This window comes from Mytilus galloprovincialis, chromosome 2 (genome assembly GCF_965363235.1).
Source record: "Mytilus galloprovincialis chromosome 2, xbMytGall1.hap1.1, whole genome shotgun sequence".
NCBI lineage: Eukaryota > Metazoa > Mollusca > Bivalvia > Mytilida > Mytilidae > Mytilus > Mytilus galloprovincialis.
Window position 1 is genome coordinate 87,599,991 of NC_134839.1, and position 23,487 is coordinate 87,623,477.

The 23,487-nt window shown below is 31.7% G+C and overlaps 2 protein-coding genes across 8 annotated transcripts; both read right to left on the bottom strand.

The window, feature by feature from the left end:
• Positions 1-5: 5 nt before the first annotated feature.
• Positions 6-11,008, bottom strand: LOC143064734 (uncharacterized). Of its 2 annotated transcripts, none has more exons than XM_076237790.1 (10): positions 10,543-11,008; positions 9,115-9,405; positions 8,095-8,379; positions 6,911-6,997; positions 5,875-6,207; positions 4,862-5,155; positions 3,629-3,940; positions 3,242-3,262; positions 2,725-2,857; positions 6-245 (listed from the first exon to the last, which is right to left on the bottom strand). In XM_076237790.1, exons 1-10 carry the CDS (start codon positions 10,976-10,978, stop codon positions 125-127), a joined length of 2,313 nt encoding a protein of 770 aa, XP_076093905.1. In that variant the 5' UTR covers positions 10,979-11,008; the 3' UTR covers positions 6-124. The 2 variants fall into 2 exon arrangements, with proteins under 2 accessions (XP_076093905.1, XP_076093906.1); XM_076237791.1 differs by lacking the exon at positions 6-245 and adding an exon at positions 253-1,307.
• Positions 11,009-13,316: 2,308 nt separating this feature from the next.
• Positions 13,317-22,985, bottom strand: LOC143064736 (uncharacterized). 6 transcript variants are annotated; one of them, XM_076237794.1, is made up of 10 exons: positions 22,934-22,985; positions 21,884-22,652; positions 20,979-21,263; positions 20,680-20,766; positions 17,959-18,279; positions 16,294-16,584; positions 15,815-16,105; positions 15,391-15,411; positions 14,692-14,821; positions 13,317-13,690 (listed from the first exon to the last, which is right to left on the bottom strand). In XM_076237794.1, the coding sequence occupies exons 3-10, from the start codon at positions 21,046-21,048 to the stop codon at positions 13,513-13,515; spliced, it is 1,389 nt and encodes a 462-aa protein (XP_076093909.1). In that variant the 5' UTR covers positions 21,049-21,263; positions 21,884-22,652; positions 22,934-22,985; the 3' UTR covers positions 13,317-13,512. The 6 variants fall into 6 exon arrangements, with proteins under 6 accessions (XP_076093909.1, XP_076093910.1, XP_076093908.1 ...); XM_076237795.1 differs by lacking the exon at positions 22,934-22,985 and having other exon boundaries at positions 21,884-22,089; positions 22,416-22,871; XM_076237793.1 differs by lacking the exon at positions 22,934-22,985 and having other exon boundaries at positions 21,884-22,871.
• Positions 22,986-23,487: the final 502 nt, after the last annotated feature.

Sequence of the window (23,487 nt, forward strand, 5' to 3'; positions counted from 1 at the left end):
TTAATGACTATCGTTAGCTTTTGTTGGGAGCAAATAAGAGGAGTCAAAATATCGGACCACAAAAAGGTTACTTTTCAAATGTTTCTTTAATATAATGAGCGTTTTATGTATACATAAAAGAACTTTAAACCTTTCCGAGAAATACGGGATAACGCAATGTCGTTACAGACTGTGGAATTTCATAATTGTCCAATGAGCATATTATTTCCTTTTTGACATCTTCGACTATACTTTGTATATCTTTCCTGAAAAAAAATAATGCAAACACGAATGTCTTGAAAATAAAAGCGGACTAATTCAATTCTAATCTTGAGCATGATATGTTGGAAAATGTTAGCAGTAAAATAACGCACGATTATAATTGAAGTGCGTACGAACCCGACTTCATAAGCCTGGTATCTTTGAAGATATTTTACAAACACTGCATTGATGCTACTGCTGGTGGATGTTTCAACAGTCCTCATTCATGACTTCTGTGTTGGTTCATCGTGTCATTGATATAGTCATTTTTTGTATAATTGCAGCTTAGAATTCTGTTGAAACACTTAGGGCTAAGATGGCTTTAAAAGTTTATAGGGATTTTCTTTATTGATGATGTTTAATCAAGTTTGGTCTTTCGACTGTTTTCATCCCACTTGTGTGTCTCGTGCAGCCGAAACGGAGTTCATTAACCGTATATATTTCCGTTCTCCATTTGTACTGTATACCTTACAACAAAATTATTTTCATTAACCTTTGTTCATTATTCTATTTGACGGTATTTTGTTTAAGGTTATGATTGCTTATAGCTTGCTTTTCCGTGTGAACCAATGCTCCGTGTTGAAGACCGTACTTAGACCTATAATGGTTAACTTTTACAAATTGTGACTTGGATGGAGAGTTGTCTCATTGGCCCTCATATATACTTCTGTCTATTCTTTGGACCTTTGGTGAAATTATGTTGTAAACGGTATAAAAGTGATTTATACATTAAAATGGAAATAGACGATTGGGAAAGCTTCAAAAACAATTTATTTTATCCTTAGGTGGTCATCTATTTTAATATGATATATCTTCTGTTCTGAAGGGGAAATAAAATAAGATTTTTGTAAACTTAATATTATATCTTTCCTTTTTAGCTCACCTGGCCCAAAGTGAGCTTTTCTCATCACTTTGCGTCCGTCGTCGTCGTCCGTCGTCGTTAACTTTTACAAAAATCTTCTCCTCTGAAACGACTGGGCCAAATTTAACCAAACTTGGCCACAATCATCATTGGGGTATCTAGTTCAAAAAATGTGTCCGGCGACCCGGCCAACTAACCAAGATGGCTAAAAATAGAACATAGGGGTCAAATGTAGATTTTGCCTTATATCTCCGAAACCTAAGCATTTAGAGCAAATGGGATAATATTGTTAATCAGGTCAAGATCTATCTGTTCTGAAATTTTCAGATGAATCGGAGAACCTGTTGTTGGTTTGCTGCCCCTAAAATGGTAATTCTAAGGAAATTTTGTCGTTTTGGGTTATTATCTTGAATATTATTATAGATAGAGGTAAACTGTGAACAGCAATTATGTTCAGCAAAGTAAGATCTACAAATAAGTCAACATGATCAAAATGGTCAACATGATCAAAATGGTCAATAGACCCCTTAAGAAGTTGTTGCCCTTTATAGTAAATTTTTAACAATTTTTCGTAAATTTTTGTAATCTTTTAGAAAAATCTGCTCCTCTGAAACAACTAAGGCAAATTTAACCAAACTTGTCCACAATCATCATTGGGGTATGTAGTTGAACTAATGTGTCCGTTGACCCGGCCAGCCAATCAAGATGGCCATAATGGCTAAAACTAGAACATAGGGGTAAAATAAAGATTTTGGCTAATTACTTTGAAACCAAAGAATTTGGAGCAAATCTGAAAGGGTTAAAATTGTTTATCAAGTCAATATATATCTGCCTTGAAAGTTTCAGATGAATTGGACAACCGGTTGTTGAGTTGCTACCCCTTAATTGGTAATTTTAAGGAAATTTTGCCGTTTTAGTTATTATCTTGAATATTATTATAGATAAAGATAAATTGTAAACAGCAATAATGTTCAACAAAGTAAGATCTACAAATAAGTCAAATGATCAAAATGGTTAGTTGACCCCTTCAGGAGTTATTGCCCTTTATAGTCAATTTTACCAATTTTTCTTAAATTTTTGTAATCTTTTACAAACATTTCTCTTCTGAAACTACTAAGACAAAATGTAACCAAACTTGTCCACAATCATCATAAGAGTATCTATTTTTAAAAAAAATGTGTGCGATGACCGTGTCCGAGAACCAAGATGGCAGACATGGCTAAAAATAGTACATAGGGTAAAATGCAGTTTTTGGTTTATTTTTCTGAAACTGAAGCATTTAGAGCAAATTTGACTTGCGGCAAAAATGTTCATCAGATTTAGATATATCTGCCCTGAAAGTTTCAGACAAATCCAAAAACCAGTTGTTGGGTTGCTGTCCCTGAGATAGTAATTTTATGAAAATTTTGCAGTTTTTTGCTATTATCTTAAATATTATTATAGTATCTAATGATATCTTATACTATAAATTATGATTTTAACCTTATTTTACATGATTTCCAAAGCATCAGTAAATATAGATGAGCGACACAGGCTCGTTGGAGCCTCTAGTTTATCTTTCCGATCGATCTCAATGTTATAACTTGAAAAACCACCGTACTATTAAAATGAAGAAAACATACTTTGCGTATTTTTCTTCAAGATGCCTCCTCAAAGTATTAAGAAATGATGACGCTGAAGACTTGTATGCAGTAGTTGCAGTTGCAGATGCAATAAAAAAGTCTGGTTCTTCCAATAAATACTGAACTGTTGATCCTATAATACACAACAAATAATCGTAACATATCTTATACAAACACAAACAAAGCATGGAACATACATTATATATACAAAGCAAAACACCATAAAAGACAATTTTTGACACACAAAAATAATCTGAAGAAAAAGAAATATCGGTTGACAAGTTTTATCTGCAAAATTAGTATTTATAAATATTCAGTAGCATGTAAAGTAGTGGAAAAAGTAGATAACAAATGTTCAAATCTCTTTTTAAAAATTCATGTAATTAAACAAATCTATTTAGAATCTAACAATCAGCGAAACATGAAACACTTATCCTGCGAGTTCTGAAGCGGCGACAGTTTAAGCGTCTCTTGCTATTATATATCATTTTAAAACTTGTGAAGAGTTATTACTTACCTGACATCATTGAAGGCGTTCCTAAAAGAAAATAAAGTTAAAGATTAACAAACGAATTAATTTATGAAAATCCCATATGCATATACTACCCAAAGGTTGATGTATGACATCAAATAGACAACTTACTTAAGATATCTAACTACCACGCATTTTTTTTTTTTTTTTTTTAAATTGGAGAACCTTCAATTATTTGTTTTTAGAAATATTAATAATATCATTTGAAAATTAAAGATAATTCCTAATTATAGTTTCGTGTATGTGTGAAGTTTTTTTTGGTTATCAGATACTAATGGCAATTTTTGTATAATGATGTGATACAAGTACAAGCATAACTCTTTTCTTTTTCCGATATTTTCATAATCATTCTTTTTCATTTTCACAACTTACGGTCTGCTAGTGTTGTTATATCAATATATACTGGCATACTTTCTTCGTCTCTGACTTCAGTTTCAATGTCAATAACTTTCCCCTCTACAATCGTTGTCACAGATATATTATACTCTGTGCCTTCTTTTAGATCGTTAAACACAATACACGTATACGTTGTCATCTTCTGACTATACTCTTCGTGTGTTTGATCCCTGATTGACACTTTATAACCCAGAACTGACCGGGACTCAGGTTTTGGTGGTATCCAGTAGACATAGATTTGAGAAGACGATACAGCTTCTACTGAAAGTTTTCTAGGTTGCATAAATTCTGAAAACAAGATGTGAAGGCTTATACAGATCGTTCAACAGTTGGCTTAAACTGTAGTCTTTTCCACCACTAAATTTCTCCTTTGAAGTAGTCTAGTTTTAAAAGAAGGTTACATCGTTCGTTTATTTTAATAACTTACCGGTTTTAACGTATATATCACCTTACCTTCACAAAGATTACAAACTGTATTGTTATAAATCGTAGGTTATGACCAAACTCAGTAAAGTTTTGTCAGAATTTCATTTAATTGATAAATTAATAAAGTTATTATTGATAAGTATTTGTCCTTCTTAGACGTCAATATTTCTTTTGTGTGCTTCCATCCTCGTTTGCACAATTGTGACTTAGTGATGTTGATGTTTTAGATTTCAATAAATTAATCTTTTAACGTAATGGGTAAATAATATTTTTTTCTATATTCTTTCACAGATACAGGATATTGCTCATCTTGATCAGTAAAATAATAAAAATTCGAAATAGAATATTCGTAGTTAAATGTCAAAATCAAAAGCTCAAACACATCAAACGAATGAATAACAACTGTCGGACTTAGTACAGGCTTTTTCTCATGTAGTAAATAATGGATTAAACCTTGTTTTATAGCTAGATAAACCTCTCACTTGTATAACAGAAGCATACAATTACATTGTCTTGACAACGGTGTGTGAACAAAAAAGACCGTACGGAGATCTGTTTTTGCTCTAATCAACATCAGTTGGATCTTAAAATAGTTGTCTTATTGGTAAACATACCACATCTCCTTACTTAATATTGTAAGATAATCCTGCATTTATGAAGTGCAATGAATTGCCTTTTTATAAAAATTATGATGTAAATCTGTAATATTACTAAGTTAATTATACTATTAATTGTGTTGCTACCACTTCTTAGTTTGACCTTTATATTTAGTTTTTCACTTACGTGGTTGAAACGTTGTCAATGTGGCTTTCACTGGCTTTCCAGAATAGCCGTCTTCAAAATCAGCTGAAATTTCCAGGTTATATTCAGTATTAGAATTTAGTTTATCGAATTTGCAGGAATAACTATCGTTTTGTTGATTAAAGGGTACATGTTTTATTTGTGATGTGAAAGTATTGTGTAGTAATAACTTAAAGTCCTTCAACTTCCTTTTGGTAAGTTTTGGTCTTTTCCAAGAAGCTTCTAAAACTGTCTTTGACGTCGATCGAAACTGAACTGCTCTTGGTTGTAACGAGTCTGAAAAAAAAATCACAGAACTAAGTGAGTCAATCGCATAAATTACAGAAAAGAAATATAACCATAACCCTAGTAAGAATTATTAAGGGGTTTGCTAAAGTTTTGCCCTTTTTGGAGAATTTTCCTCTAATTTTTAACAAAACAAATATTTCAGGTAAGTATCAAATTATCCTGTAAACATATAGGATATCTATAAAAAAAAGACAACCCTGTACTATTCCACTTTATTTAATGCGTATTCTTGCTTTGTTGTGCAGAGTTGATACCGTTTTAATGCAATGTCTACTTGTCATTCTTAAAAAAAAGACAATGTGTGATAATCCAGTTTCACACGAACATAAACCTTCCGCTTTAGCGATCTGTACTATAAATCGTTAATGTAAACCATATACTAATCCAGCCACCAATAGGGTTAGCTTACTACATGGAGAAAATAGTAAAAATTCTAAATCGCGTTCAAAAATTTGATCCCATCTGCAAAAACGTACCCAAGAGATCACAGCTACTGCTAGAATACAGCCGCATGATAAAACAGAAATTGGTCAAAGCCTCAAATGGTCGGGTTGCAATATGTGTGACTAATCAGTGTATAATGTTTACAATTTAGTTGCATTAACAAGAAGGGAGAAAAAATGTTAATATAAATACCAGATGCACCACCTGAATTGAAACTGCAGAAGAAGTTGAAAATTACTTCAATACAAAACTCAGAATCTTACCATCCAATTCTTCGATGACTTGCTCACGTACTTTAAACGCATCAACAAATACAAGTTTAACTTTGCCTTCCCCGATTTCACATTTGTCTTGTTCCTTCTTATCGGCAACACGTAGTGGTTCAAACACTTTATTCAATAAAACTGGTACTCCGTCTGTTCCATAAATGTTACCATTATACATGTACCCAGTAACAACACATACAAAACAGTCAATTTCCTGTTGCTCTAGGCGGGATGAGTATTTTTCGACTGCCTGAATTATTTCTAGTCCAGTTATATTTTCTTCGATCAAAACTTCAAATCCAAAACCTTCTAGTTGTTCTTTAAAGCTGACTTAAAAATGATAAAACTGAGATAACACAGAACTTTTGAATAATCAATTGAAAATGAAAAAAAAAATTCGACTTGGTAGATGGAATACAACTGGAACATTTAAATAATTCCGTTATCTATTCTAGTTTAAAGTCATATATATGTATTAATATCTATATAAAAAAAAGATCAAGACAAGTATCAATCCTTTTATGTTTGCTAGTATCCTTCATTTATAAAACAAAATCGAGATGCATGCGCGTACTTAAATACTAGTTATTGAGTGCCAGGAAAGTATATAATTTGCATGGTGCTTTTGCTTGTTGTATTGTAGTAGGTTTTGCATAAAATCTGCTTCATATTTAATACAAAACAAGTCGGTCAGTAGAGTTGCACAATTAGTACCTATTACAATTGTTTATTATAATATCAAACCACCAAACTCAACAAATATGTAATCCATAATAATTTTGATAATGTATTGTACATGTTATTTGTTATTGAAATCAGTTTAATTCTTTACAAAGTAAGATGTTTCATGACTTTAAACAAGGAATTATATCTGCAATTCATATTTTTGTAGAAAAAGCATTGTTTAAGGAAAAGATGTCGTCGATAGATTAATTCGAGGTTGGGATGGAAGGGGTTAATCGTAGAAAAAAAGTTTTGATAAATTCTAATAATTATCGTATTCATTTCTTTTTTATTATATCAATGTACTTACATATATCTGTTTGAATACCATCTAGATTCGTAAGATGAGACAATTGGAAATTGGAATGGTTTGCTATGATTAACGCAAATCCATTTACTACAACACAAATGGTTCTATGTTATCATTATATTCATTTTTCGAAAATATTTTTATTTACTTGGTCGTTGATCATTACTTATAACATACATTTCAAAAAAATCCCAGTTGATAATTTTTCATTATGAAAAATAATACTTCTAAAAACGTTCTATTTTCATGCAACAAAATTAAAACCTCGCCACATTCTGTATGTGCCTGGCCCAAGTCTGTAATTAGGGATTGCCGTTTGTTGTTGTACATCAAATTTATCTTTTGTTTTATGTGTAATCAGGCCGTTGTTTTCCACGTTTGACGACGATAGTACAGTTACAAAATAGTTTGGTGCTAGAGTGGGGTGCTCATTTTCGCCACAAGTTTCCATGTATTCTGCACTTTATGTTTAGGTATTTGTCTTTTTGAAGTATACTCATACTTCTGTATGAAAATAACATCAAAAGCAAAATATTCTTAGCTTGAAAACGTGTTTCTTTTAAAAAAAATCATCTGAAAAGTTAGATCAAAGGCTGTATAAAAATTCCTGATTTTTTGTCAAAGGAGGACACATATTCGCCAGACATTACAAAGGTGTAAACAACTGAAATTTATAGGGCAATCAGTCAAAGAATTACTAAGAAATATTTCTTTGAAATCATGTTTTTCATTCAGGAAATTGTCCGAAAATCCTAGTCCGTTTATCGGTCCTTGCAGTAAGTGCCGAAATTTTGTCTAGATTTTAAAAATAACCATATTTGTTATAAAAATATAATAAACCGGCATATTCCTTCCATTTCAGCCATCCTTTGAAGTTTTTACACCTGAAAATCATAAAACGGCGAAATTGTGTCCCCGGCGAATATGAGCACCCCACTCTACACATTTTTTTATGAGACTAAAATGTTCAAGGTATATTGTACTTAATAAAACAACAAAGTCAGTTCAGAAAAAGATAAATGTTGTTGTTTCCAGCAGTGTTTGTTATATTGTTATTATTATAATATAATTCGCATACTAGTAATAATTAAAATACACATGTCATTTTTAATGACATGTGATGAAACCCGCCGCATTTCTTTTCATAACTTTAATTCATTATAGACAAACGATGTTTTTCATACCCGGTCTGAATGTTGTTATTTGGGAACACTCAGTAGTTATTCGATATCCTTCGTTTGCAAGGCCCTCTAATTTCACATCATATGTTGTCCCTGGTTTAAGATCCTCTATTACAAAAGAAGTCAAAGATGCATCTGGGTGTACTGCATGGAACACTGTATTTTCATCTGTTTGTTTTCTATAGTGTAAGGTATAAGCCTTCAAATCTGTATAGTCCGCTGGATCCCAGTAAACATCTATTTCAGACGGTGACAATGCATACACTTTGAGACGATCACTTGGAATAACTAGATAGAGAAATGACAGTCGATTAACATAATTTCAAAAAGAAATAATTAAGTTAAAATGCGTTATGTGCTTGTACTATATCAAACATATTAGTTTAAAAAGGTTTTTTTTATATCGGTACATCTAACTAGTGGCGTCAGTTAGCAGTATAATTAAAAAACAAATTCTGACGAATTTTTTCATTACAATCATTTCATCTTTGCAGTAACTTCAATTCACATGAGAAGCCTTGTTTTTTGTAGGGTTTTTGTTGTTAATTTTTTAGTTTTCTTTGCAGTAATTTGAAAACGTATATGTAAATATTTCTATTTTGTTTGTCGTTGTTTCGTGGGTTGTATTCAATTTATGAATTTGAGTTTCCCTTTGGTTTCTTCAGTCTTGTTTTGATTAATTAGATATTTCAGCAATTCTTAACAATAAAGATGTTTTATAAACAATTTTTCATATTACCGACTTTTTTATTCTGGAGTATAAAACAACTAGTAGTAATATCGGGCATAAAATCGATGAAATAGGGTAAATTAACTGTTTTCCAATAATCCTTAAGTGTTAAAAGTAAAATAACAAACATAAATATCATACCACAGGGTAGGTAATCTGCCGAAATACAAACATTTGACAGCAAAGGGTGTAGAAATTCGTAGATGCAAAGGTACATTTGCATATATATTTGGCAATACAAATTTACGATGAGGAGATTTAAGAAAATGAAAAACGAAATAACAAGTACTTACTTTTATCCTCTATAGTTTTAACGTTCTCCTTCATTGCTGACACTTGTGTATGTAAATCTTGTATCAAAGATATTACCTGCGCCTTCTGACGAAATTTGGATAGCAACTCCTTCCTGTGTTTAAGCTCTTGCACTTTAGTATGCAACTCTTCTGTAGTAAGAGAAGACAAATCCTCTGCTTTTTTTCTTTCCTCTACATATTTACTTGTCTGTTCTATCTTCTCATTTAATTCTTGTAGTTGCATATCAATTTTGGACCTGGCTGAAATATCGGTTGCCATAGGGGCTACACCTTGAATAAAATGAAAAAATAAAACTAACGATATTACAGTTATTACACCCATAACTGTTTACACCATTGGGTCGATGCCACTGCTGGTGGACGTTTCGTCTGGCGTACTAAATAATAATCCTGGTACCTTTGATAACTATTCACACCACTGGGTCGATGCCACTGCTAGTGGACGTTTCGTCCCCGAGGGTATCACCAGCCCAGTAGTCAGCACTTCGGTGTTGATCTGAATATCAATCACATGGTCATTTGTATAAATTTCCTGTTGAAAAAATTTGAATTTTCGAAAAACTAAGGATTTTCTTATCCCAGGCATAGATTACCTTAGCCGTATTTGGCACAACTTTTGGTAATTTTGGGTCCTCAATGCTCTCTAATTTTGTACTTGTTTGGCTATATAACTATTTTGATCTGAGCGTCACTGATGAGTCTTATGTAGACGAAACGTACGTCTGGCGTACTAAATCATAATCCTGGTACCTTTGACAACTATTCACACCACTGGGTCGATGCTACTGCTGGTGGACGTTTCGTCCCCGAGGTTATCACCAGTCCAGTAGTCACACTTCGGTGTTGATCTGAATATCAACTACATGGTCATTTTTATAAATTTCCTGTTAAAAAATTTGAATTTTCGAAAAACTAAGGATTTTCTTATCCCAGGCATAGATTACCTTAGCCGTATTTGGCACAACTTTTGGGAATTTTGGGTAGTCAATGGTCTTCAACTTTGTACTGGTTTGGCTTTATAACTATTTTGATCTTAGCGTCACTGATGAGTCTTATTTAGACGAAACTCACGTCTGGCGTACTAAATTATAATCCTGGTACATTTGATAACTATAATCATAATCTGGTACCTTTTTAAAATATCCGACTTTTATATCAATCTAAGTAATGTTTTAGTTACTTTTCTGTAATGAGTTCTGTAGGTAACTTAATGTTCGTTTAAACACGAAGGATTCCGACTGTTAATCTATAACCCCAACAGCAATTGTCAAAATCCTATTGCCCTATAATAACTTTATGACAATCGTTTGAATCACATACATTTTCCTTACCATATTTTGCAAGAAAGATTTGTAAATTTGTTAAAATTTATTATATTTCTGTATTAACACATTATGGAATACATACTGTTGGAAACATTCGGTACGTCATTTGTTCCGAATGAATTAGTTTTTAAATCTTCTTGAACGTTTGTTTGTACTTCTGATTGTAATGATTGGATTTCTTTTATAAGTTGTTTTTGTCTAAGAGCTTTCTTCTGATTTTCAAGTTGTTCTATCTTCAGAATAAGTTCGTCTCTAGTTGTAGTGGCTCCTTTGTTTTGCTTGGTACTTTCGTTAATGGTCACATTCCCTATTGCCCTATTTCTGTCACTCTCTGGAATACGTGCTAATGTATTTGAAGTTGGTTCAACCTTTAGATTAAGCTGATTGTCCTCTTCCTCTTTGTTGTTTCGTTTCTCGGTTGGTGATATTTCTGGTGATATATTTGTTTCAGTCTTCATTGGATTTTCGTCATCATCATCTTTTGTATGGTCATTAGATGCTGCTTTTTCGTTTTCCATTTTTTAACACTATAAGCAGTATACCTAAAGAGGAGCTTTATTAAAGTAGTTTGTAATTATATCTTAGTCTTTGTCACGCTTTATCGCTGTTTGCTTTGTTTATTTACCCATATCAAAAAACAAAACAAAAATTGTTTTTATTGAACTATACTTTAACTATGCATTGATTTGAAACGATTCGATTTCGTTTATTGATTGTGTGAGCATATCTTCAGTTTAACAGATTTAGTTTCATACTTAAAAAAATATAATATACTAAAAATAGTAAAAAAAGTGCCAAAGTCATTAAGTTTTTATACTTTGTTTTAAGATAATAGTTGACATTACTCAAAGGTACCAATACCAAATAATATAGAGGATTATCCTGGATATCGTCAACGTTTTTTGTTTAAAATGTACCTGGTCATTTGTGATATACTTGTATAAGAAATTTTTGGTATTATTTAACCAAATCACGACATTTGTTCATTGTTTCATCGACGAGTCAGCTGAAAGCAATTTTACCGATCAAATTATAAAAGGAAAGAACCATTTAACATTTTAATAATGATATTCCGTCCCCTGTTTACCCTTCCGGAGCACTTGATATTACCCACAATCTTTGTGGGGGATATTTTACTCAGTTCTGATTTTCTATGTTGTGTTTATGTACTATTGTTTGACCTTTTTTCAGCCAAAGCGTTGTCAAGTTATTTCAGACTTACTGGTTTGAATATCTCTTTGGTATCTTTCGCCTCTCTTTTATAAAAAATTTACAATCTTAATCAATTCAAAAAAGGACGGAGTTTACCCCATTTTGTATAATTGAAAGGGACAAATGACATTTTGAAATTGTAAATTTTAGACAGGGGCATTTCTTAGTTTGAAGAATCATAATTCAAATTTGTCTTTGGAGATATGAGTACTTTACTTCAAACTTAATGTTAAAAATTCTTTTTTAAAATGCATATTTTTCATAAATGGCACTTTCGTACTATGATTTTTTTCCCGTCTGAATCCAACACATCTTTGGCGTTCAAATATTCGGCTTTGAGCGTTTCTGATGCATATAAATCTAGACAAGTGCTTCAAACGCATGACATTTATAAAGTGTAGTTTCCATTGTTATTATGCGACAGCATTGTTGCCCTGAAGATTGCTAGATGTTTCAGGTTTCAGACAGTTCTCAAGTTTAACACTGATTATGCGTTATGATGAATTGAAACATGTTATTGCTAAAACAAAACCTCGCAGTATAAGTACAAACACGGATAAGAAACAAGAATGTGTCCATAGAACACTAATACCCCCACTTGCACTATAAATTTCAAATTAATTTCACAACTCTAATTCGGCATTCAAATTAAAAAGATCATATCATAGGTAACATGTGTACTAAGTTTCAAGTTGATTGGACTTCATCAAAAACTTCCATGAACTTCCTGAAGTGGGACAAAAGGATGAACGGACGGATGAACGAAAACACAGACTGGAAAACATAATGCCCCTAGGTGAGGCATAAAAAGGATAATATGTGAAAGGTAAATAGACGAAGACAACCACAGTTAAAAAGAACTGACAGAAAAACAAACATTTTCATGTTTTTCGTGTAGTTCAGTTCAATATTGCACGAGCACATGCAAGAATTTAGGATTTCAAGGGTTTCTTATTTTTACAGATTGTTTATAAATACTATCGTGATATATATGAATTTTCAGACATCCGGTTGCTGTCGTATTGATAATTTGCATGAATGATTTGATATAATGAACTATAAGACTAAGACAACAATCACTAGTGACACAATAGAAATTGTATAACATGAATTGGAATCCAGTATTACTTAAAAATTGTGGATGGTCTGTTTTTAATGATTCCTGCCATTCCCTCACGCTCTCTCGAGTGCTATTTACTAGGAAATTGTCGCGTCGTCCTCTATTCGCGATTTTTTGACTGAATTAGAATTAGCTACGCTTTTATACGAAATTATTATGGTATCTTATGCAAAATTTCCCTTGTTTAGGAGCAGCGCTGTCATTGATGCTCTTCGTTTTAAAATTACCGTACCTTGTTCGATGGTAATATCAATAACTCCGACCTTTTAAACAACACGACCTAAATATATATTCGAACCTCACATTGCTGACAGTCAAAACAATTATCAGAGAGACGATGTTAAATACAATTTTCTCATTTGTAGATTGGAAAGTGACCATTTTAATACACCGCTTCAGATCAAAGGTGTGTCTATCCTGGTGTTCCGGGGATGTCAGTCCATAAAAATAAAAAAATAACACATTTCTGCATATAATTTGTTTAAACTTCATGGAAATCATAGAAATAAAAAAAATAACAATCATTGACATAGAATTCTTTTTAATTCATTTCTTTTCGGCCGTCATTTCTATCTTCTAGTTTCGAAGTTTATTCTGATAACAAGTTGGATTACACGAGTCAATACATGAATATAAAATCTTGATTCAAACTTGAGAATTTTCTAGGTAAAAATGAACTTGATACAATTCACAGAAAAGGTATATCATATAGTTATGTTATTAGTTTCCTTCATCTTCATTTTGTTTATCATTATCAGGTTCAGCAAGTTTCATCATTTGAGAACCTCCAAGAAATAATGCTGTGTTTAGTGTCGATGATAATATCGGCATTTCATATCTATCGGATGTATAAATCAGCTCATTTCTTACATCTTGTATTATGGACGTTATGTCATACCTGAAATATAATGAACAGACAAACATTATGTCAAGTTTTAACACAAAAAGAATTGAAATATATTTTTAGAAGAAAAAAACGAAAACCTACTGCTGACATATAACAAACAAGGATTCATACCTCAATGTTTATCAATCAACTACCGGTATAAATTCAGATAATCCCGGTTTTTGTTTGGGGTTCGTGTTTCTTAGTCTTTAGTTGTGTATATTGTGTTTTGTGTACTGTTGTTTACACTTCCGTCGTTTTTGTGTTTTGCTATGACATTAACAATTAGTTTTCAATATGGGAGTTTGAATATTTATTTGGTATCTTTTGTCCCTTTTTGGCATTTATAATTGAAAACTATATAGTGATTATTCGAATTTTCCATCGATGAATTTCCCAATTCTTAATCTCAACAAACTACTACTTTTCACACTGTTTACATTTGATAATTAGTCAATCATTCACTAAACCCATCATATATACCAGGATCGAAATTTTGTATATAATCAGACGCGGCGTTTCATCTTCAAAAGACTCATCAGTGACGCTCGAATCAAAAAATGTTTTTGTCAAATCGAGTCGTTTCTAACTGCAGTTTTTTAAGCTGTTCGGTAAAAGCTATATTAAAAAGATAGAGGTTGGTTTCGTCATATGACATTGATGTCAAGTCTCCCAGTGTCCAAAAACTTATTGTCTTAAAGTGTTGTATTCTTGTTATTTTATACTAGTAGTTTAACAGGCTATTGCATACGAATCTCAAAGCATCAAATACCACCCTAGTTTTCATTCTCAACTTGAAGCTTAAATTTCAAATGTTAATTGGTAGTCTCGAGTCAATAATTGAACACGTACCCCTTGTTTTGGTTGTTGCATCTCTGCATTGTCCTGTGAATTTACGCATTCACTTCGATTCTCTAAAAATGCTTATTGCTTATTGGGATCTCATAACTTAGAAATAAAATCTAGTAACACTATCGAAAATCCCAGTACTGTAATACAGTGATAAATCATACCTGTTGTGTTTTTTGAGTAGATGTTTTGCAAAACAGCCGAGAAACGATGGGGACTCATCAGAGACAAATGGACCATTGGCAGTAGCTATCATGAAATGTGGTTCACCCAAAATATGTGTTGTTGACGAGTCTAAAAAGTTGAATGTAAAATGTACATTATTATCCAAGAGAGAAGTACACACTGATATTACAAGTTTGTTTGTCTTTTGTCGTTTTTATATTTGTCATGGCATTGACAGTTTATTTTCGTCTTCTGAGTTTGATGGTTCCTTTCATATCTTTAACCTCTCTTTCGCCCCTCTTTATCCGATATTTGTTATAAGAATCTGGCTACAACATTTGTATTTGTATTCATTTAGAAAAGAGTTCTACTTTTCTACTTAGATGTATACTTTATTATAAATGTAACAAATAAAAACATGTTATTGTTTTCATCTTGCTGTTTAAATTTTTCCATAACCTTTCGATCATCTAACTAACAATGTGTCTTAAACAGAAAGACAGTATACAGATAAATATTTTAAATACTTAAATATATTTGATTGCTTAAAGACGTGTAAATTGTGTTTTGATAAACTGCTTATGTAATACAAAGAACGAGTGTAGCAGATGCGTAGTACTTGTACTTAAAAACACTCAATACTCTTTACCTACTTGCAAGAATATCATTCGAAGCCGTAAGTGTAACTTTAAGCTTACCTGCCATAATTATTGGTGTACCTACAAAACAAATATGCCTATATATATGATATACAAACGACATTTTAAAAGTGATGATACTTAATATTAATCTTCCAATTTAAAGGAAAATAGTATCGTACTATACTTGGCCTTTTTAACTTTTTTTAATTAGAGAGTCACTAAAGAGTCTGTTGTAGACGCGCGTCTAGGGAACACATTTTAATTCTGTTTTTTTTTCTTCGATGAGATTATCTTTTATATGACATCAAGTGATGATGTTTTATACTTACAATTTTCTAATGCGTATTTCATTACCACATAACATAACATTCAAAATATTTACAACTACTTTCAATTAGTGATTAGTTTTATTTTGTAATACGAGGGAAACATTCAAAAGTTGCAACAACTGATGCTTAAACAAATAAATAGATAAACCCACCATCTTTTGGTGTTGTTATCGACACTTCAGCTGGGTCACTATATTCAACATTGTTTTTGTCCCTCTTCACTGAAGAGATTTTGATCGTATACATAGTATTTTGTTTCAAATTATCAAATACATGACATGGATAGGATACAGTTGTTCCTTCGAATTCTTCTTGGTCTGTTGATTTGTGGGATATATGATACAATAGATTGTCAGAGTTTTCTGTGGATGATTGTTTCCAAAAGGCATAGATCTGTGATTGAGAAATCAACTCAAGTCCAAATGCAACAGGACAATTAGATTCTGGAAAAAAGAGAAGTATATCAGAGATAATACTAGTAAATAAAAAACTTTTTCTTTTTGAGTCCTGCTTTTTTTATTTTGTTTGCTTCAACCTACATAAAATACGCGAATGCTTAAGCAACATACTTTCTCTGTATTAATAATCAATATTTGAAAAGTTGTCTGGCTATTATTTTTGTAACATTTACCTTTATTACCCGTTTTAATTATTCCGTTGACTGCTTGGCCATTATGTTCTGGGTATGATGCAAACACTTCAAATTTATATTCTGTATTACTTTTCAGTTTACCGAGTTCACATATATAGGATTCTTTTGTATGTTCTGCATTTATATACTTCATTTTTGTCTTTTCTCCATCATTTAAAGCAACTACGAATCGACTGACTTGTAACTCTGAGAGTTTTGGGTGTTGGAATGAAAATTCAACACTAGTTGGATCGATGTATCGAACTTTAACATTTCTTGGTTGGTTTGAGTCTGTAAGATAGTTTTCAAATCATTAAAAATAACATTTCCATAAAACAATGCCACTGCACCTAACAGTCATAAGAGTAATACCTCAAGTATGCAGCAATTAAGCTACACAAAAAAAATGAATTGCAGACTCTGAAGCAGTAATTACTTTAAACATGTATTTTAATTTATCTATTTAAATTCTTTATTTTTAATATATTGCACAGAAAATAAGTGCTTCTTATATTTGTAGAAAATAATTTAACATTTCAAACATGGAAATTAGCTGTAGATGATTTTTAACAGTCTTGAGTATGTAATTTTACAACTTTTTGCGATTGTATTCTTTTATAAAGACAAGAGTAGTATACCGCTGTTCAAAAGTCATAACTCGAATGAGAGAAAAACAAATTCGGGTTACAAACTAAAACCGAGGGAAACACATAAACTATAAGAGGAAAACAAAGAAACAACAGAACACTGAAATGCAACCAAAAGCAAACAACAATGCAACATACATAGAAACATATAACTGTTTCAGCTTCGAACTAAATATAAAGGATACCACATATACATTTCAGCTTCATATATTGACTTACATCTAGAAATTAAAAATAAAAATCGGATAAGAACAAAACTTTGCTCACAAAAGAGACAATTTCATAGCTGTGAGTGTATATGGAGTAAATGTCCCCTAGTTAATACGATAGTTTATAGCTTGCGTTTTCCATCATGTTTTCCTTGGAATAGGGTTGCTGCTTACAAAGAGATATTTTAGACAGGAATACCAAGTGGTAAAGTTGGTAAAGTTCCCTTCGAAATTTTATAGACGCTACCACGAGTTGTTTTACCGTTATCGAATCATCTGTTTCACAAATTACTATAGATATGTTCTAATTGTTGTGAACACAATCCCGTAAGTCATCTTTTCCTCGAATTTGAACTTATATGCGCAGCACGATGGGAGCAAAATGTGGGACATAACTCTTACAATAAACCGGATAACCAACCCCGGTATCTGTTGGTGTGTTATAATAAGTGTTTTTTCAGTCTTGAGTTTTCTGTGTAGTGTTTTGTAGATTGTTGCCTGTCTTTTCGTCGTTTTCTTTTTTTTTGTCATGGCGTAGCAAGTATGTTTTCGACTTTGAGTTTAGATATCTTTTGTATCTTCCGCGTTTCGTTTCCGGAAACATGTTTTCAATAACCTTCATCACTAAAGTGTGACATTACAAAATTCTAAAAATACATAAAACAGTTGTAAGCATACATAAAAAATGTCGACACAGAACAGTCAGATCCTTCTTAATTCAGCTTTGAGTAGAGTTTAATGAGAAATGAGCATTGCATGTTTTACTTTTATTTGCAATCTATATTAATTGTATGTACTACGATAAATACCATCAAGCTCCTGTATTGTTTCTTCCTTAATTTTGGCAGTATCTATCAACACAATTCTTTGTTTTCCTTGGGCATCCGTGGAATCAGTGTTAATATCATATTTCAAACAATCTATCAATCTGCTTATTAGTACACCTCCATCAATCCCAAATATGTACCCATGGTATTTGTAGCTGGCTAGTACCAGAATAAAGCAGTCTATTCCAATTCGGTCCAACCATTCTCTGTGACTTTGGATCGACTCAATCATTTTTGCACCTGTTAAATTTTCCTCTAACTTGACTTCAAAATGTAAATTTTTAAAGGTTGATTTCAATGACTCTGTAACAGATTAAGATAGAAAGTAGTATACTTTAATTAGAATAAAGTTATATACTTAGAAGGTATTTTTTGCTTAGAATATTAGACGAAATTTATAGGTCTCAGTGAATGGACTACAAAGAGAACAATAGTCATTGTATTTTTTCATTGGAACAATTGAACTGACGGAAGTTAAAATACCTTGACCTAGAGGAGATGACTCTGTGAAGGAGTCTCATTTTGGGTCCAATTGATGTAAAACAAGCAAATCGTCGCATCTTTGATTTCTCAAAAGATTACAAAATCTAAAACTAAAAAATTGTGCTTTTATCAAAAATATGAGTGAAACTTTGATTCTTGTAATTGGAATTCAATTAATACAAACAAGAATGTGTCCATAGTACATGGATGCCCCACTCACACTATCATTTTCTATCTTCAGTGGACTGTGAAATTGGGGTAAAAAAAAAGATTTTTACAGTCTAATTTTACATTAAATTAGAAAGGGCATATCATAGGGAACATGTGTACTAAATTTCAAGTTGTTTGGACTTCAACTTCGTCAAAAACCACCTTGACCAAAAACCATCAAACTAAAACGTGACAGACGGAAAAACGGACGAACGGACGCACACACCAGAAAACATGATGCCCTCTACTACCGTAGGTTCGGCATAAAAAAAAACCATCAACTTCTTCGAGACTTCGATTGCAATGTAACTTTTAAAGTCATTTTCAAAATGAGATCATTCTAAAATGAATATTGTATGTAGTGATATATTAAAGCAATTTTCAATAACTGATATCATTCTAAAATGATATGTTGTTTAGATAACATAAATGTATCATTAAGAGTACACTTATTCTGTTTTACGCGGTCATAAAAATAATAAGATATCGATAGCATGCGCTTTTTTCTCATCAGCTTTGTTCTAAGTTGCTGGATTATTTAATGCCTTAAAACGCATAAAAAGTAAAAACACAAAAATACTGAACTCCGAGGAAAATTCAAAAAGGAAAATCAAAACTCAAAAGGCAAAATCAAAAGTCCAAACACATCAAACGAATGGATAACAACTGTCATATTCCTGACTTGGTACAGGCATTCTCTAATGTAGAAAATGGTGGATTGAACCTGGTTTTATAGCTAGCTAAACCTCTCACTTGTATGACAGTCGTATCAAATTCCATTACATTGTCAACGATGCATGAACAAAACAAACATACTCAAAGAGTAAAAAATGTCAAAAATAAGGGTACAGCAGTCAATATTGTGTTATCATCTTAATATCTCTATAAAAACAACAAATGTAACGAAAAAGCACAAAAAAGCATACATCAAATTTAACATACTCATTTTGTTTTTCTTATACGACTTAATTTATCTATGTAAAGTCTACCCATAAAGGATAGAAGGTTTTCAGTACTGGTGTAAAATTGCGCGTTTAAAATGGACAATGGTTATATATAAATGTGTTTATTAGTTTTTGAGATATTTTTTTAACTAACTTTTGATAACACTTGTTTCACTTTCCTGACCTGCTTAGATAAGGAAAAATATTGCAAAGTATCATTGTTATTTCTCTAAAATCTCATATTGAGGTTATTTTTACATACCATCACCCTATTAAGGAAGGTTTGCGTACATCAAACAAACTCTCTGCCTATCCATCCATTCTTTAATGGTTTTCTTAATAACTCTGTTTAAACCGTCGGATGAATTCAAGAAATAATAACTCATATGAAGATGTGCATCAACCAAATAGTGTTGAGCAAAAGTTTCGAAATATAGAAAAATGTAACGTTTTACATATGGCAGGTTATCAATCTATGGGATCGTCAAATATCTCTAGTTCAAATTTTCACCTTGACCTTCCTGTATGGTATTGTACTAAATTTAGTCTTGGTATCTATGATGAGTTTATTTACAACCACTGGGTCGATGCCACTGCTGGTGGAGATTTATTTCCCCGAGAGTATCACGAGCCCAGTAGTCAGCACTTTTTGTGCTGACATGAATTGTCATTGATATGGTTATATTTATAAATTTACTGTTTACAAATTTTAGATTTTTTTAAAAACTAAGGCTTTTCTACCTCAAGCATAGATTACCTTAGCTGTATTTGGCTTTTAGGAATTTTGGTCCTCAATGCTCTTCAACTTCGTACTTTATTTGGCCTTTTTAACTTTTCTGGATTCGAGCGTCACTGATGAGTCTTTTGTAGACGAAACGCGCGTCTGGCGTATATACTAAATTAAGTCCTGGTATCTATGATGAGTTTATTTGTTCCTACTGAAAGTTATGTAGCAATGCATGTGCTGTTAATATGTTGCATGTCTATAATCATTTATTGGTGTATACTCATTATATTCATTCTGTGTAATTATACAATTGTGTACTATATAGGAGTAAGAACTTACCAACATGTGATAGTGTTCCTTCTATATTAGACAACGCTTTAAGCTGGAAATCTTGGTAATTCGCCAAGATAAGAACAAATCCCGAGACTAAAATAGATAATTTATAATGACAATCTAACAAAATACAATATGTATATCAAAAAGCGACTTATATCATCAAAAAGTACAGGGTGTAAATATTAAAATATTAAAATTGTGCATGAAGATACAGTAAAAAATATGAAGAAGTGGATAAAATGATGATTAATTTAGTACAACTTGATAAATGGCATTTAATATTTTATTGAATACTTGTTAACCTGATTTGAACGTTGTTACTTCAACAGTATCTGTTTTAATTTCTGATTTGTCTGAACCTTCTGCTTCCATCCTAATGTGATATGTCGTATTTCTTTCGAGTTTCGATATGATACAGGAATCGACAGTTCCGTTTAGAGGTACTGACACATACGCATTATCATCTTCCGTAACAGGTTTGTGGAACACTGTGTAAGATTCAACTTCGCCAAACTGTAAATTATCCCATCGTACCTCTATTTCAGTTGGAGATAAAGCATAAACTGCCACTGCATCTCTTGCTAGGACTGCAAAACATTGAATTTCACAAATGAGTAAATTATTTAGATTGGAATAAAAAAAAATTATATAATGCCCCAATCGCATTGAAATACAGACCTTTTGCAAACGTTTCTCATACAAGAGTCTAAACCCACCCTCAAAACATTAAGTTTGAAATTTTTATGCCAAGTAGTATCGTTTCGGCCTGCAAATGTGTAAATGTATATTTCAGAAAAAACAAATTTCTAAGATACGGAAAAGTCTGTCTGTCTTTACAGTGTTGTTAATTCCTTTAAAGATAGTCAATAAGTTATCTACTAAAAATGGGTACTTTCAAGCATTTATGTCATAAAGAATATATGTTTTTCGTCCTATCATTTTTGTGTCGATTACACAACGGTACTAATATAAGATGGTATTATACGAAGATGTTGTTATTAAATCGTGTTGGCAAATATTTTGGCAAAACAAGTAGCCTTCGTCAGTGTCAATTATTATAAATATATATATACAACTCGTCTAAACATCAACACAACAATGTTAGATCTGTAAATTTGCTTTCGCAATTTTTTGTTCTTCCCTCGCCGGGATATATACATATATATATCTTAATATTAAACTTACGTATTTGTTAGTTTATTCTTACTTCTAGTTTCTTTGAAGTCAGTGTCAGTTTGAAGTCGTTGTATGTCATTCTGAAGAGCCTCGATCTCTTCCAGCAATTTTTTATTTGAAAAATCATCTTTTTGTATCTTTAGCTCTTCTAGTCTTTCAGATAATTCATCGATGGTCAACTCGTCTATTAGTTCTTGGTTTGTTAAATCTTTCTCGCTTATATGTTCATCGTCTAGACTTTTGGTGCCGTGACCGGGAGAAATTAAAAGAAACAGACGAGTATCATTTTTATTATTCAGGAGATATGTTTTTTCAATCTTTTCAACACTTCTAGTCACGAAAGTAATTGTGTTATATAACAAAATGAAATTGTGAATGTTTCAGAGTAAATGGTTCTTTATTTTCAAATGTATCATCAGTTAGAATACCGTTTCACATTGTGGTTATTCGAAACCATTACGATATCAAGAATGATTCTGTTTATCGAAATATCTATATATATTAAGCATATTTGAGATTATTTTTTGTTTTTATATTCTAAATTCACGGTATTAAATTCTTACTTAATACTCTCTTCTTTTGCTTTTCATGGATCTTTATCTCATTTTGAAGTTTATTTATTTCTTTAAGTAATTGCTGCTGTGACAAAAGTTCTTTTTCTTGTTCCAGCTTTTGTAGTGTTTTCAGTAACTCATCATCTGTAAAATTTTCCAGATCACTAACGTCAATCGTGTCTGACGTCTCCTCTTTTGTGATAGTATTCATTATCGGCGTAGACATTATGTTTCATCTGAGAAAATCTGAAAAATGTTACCGTATTTTTTTTTTTTTTTTTTTTTTGCTTTTAGAATACAAGTCAATTACTTCGTAAAATTTATCGTATTTCGTGTCGTGCTTTTTAACAAAACTGTTTCTAAATAAGATCGCAGTTAACTAACATATCTTTATATAATGGTGTGTTTGTTACTGTTACGATATTAACTTTCACTGATGTTACATATGCCCAATGTGAAACCTTAACAGTTCTTTGCACCTAAATAATGAAATTTTACCTGTTTTTAACATTATAGATTTTCGTTACCTGTTTTTGATAGTATACACTTCCGTTCGACATGTTGTTTAAACAATAAAAGTATTGCCTATTGAGTCGCTGAATTAAATGTTCCAAATGATTGCATGTAACTATATATTTAGCATATTATAACTATATAATACTGAAATTATAATTACCTTTAAAAAATATTGAAACAAGCAGAGTGAAGAAAAACTATCATATTTTAAAAATGTATGTCTAGATTTATTTTAGTCCCTCAATTTTTTACATTATATTTTTTCAGTTGGTTTTGTTGTTTTTTTTATATGGATGTATATATTTAGCTTAGATTTAAATTGAACAAAAATCGACTTCAGCTGTTGATCAGTAATGAATTTGAATTGTTTAATCAAAACCCATTTGTTTTTCCACTTTTGCTGTTTGTTTTAATTATTCTGACCTAGTGGTCCTTAAAGTATTTTAAAAGCCTCCTTTTCGTAATTTAATAAATTTTGTATTCCAAATTTTATATAATGGTATTGTCCAGTGTGTGCACCACTTATTGCAGACCTGTTTCTGTATTGTTATGAGTTAAAATTTAT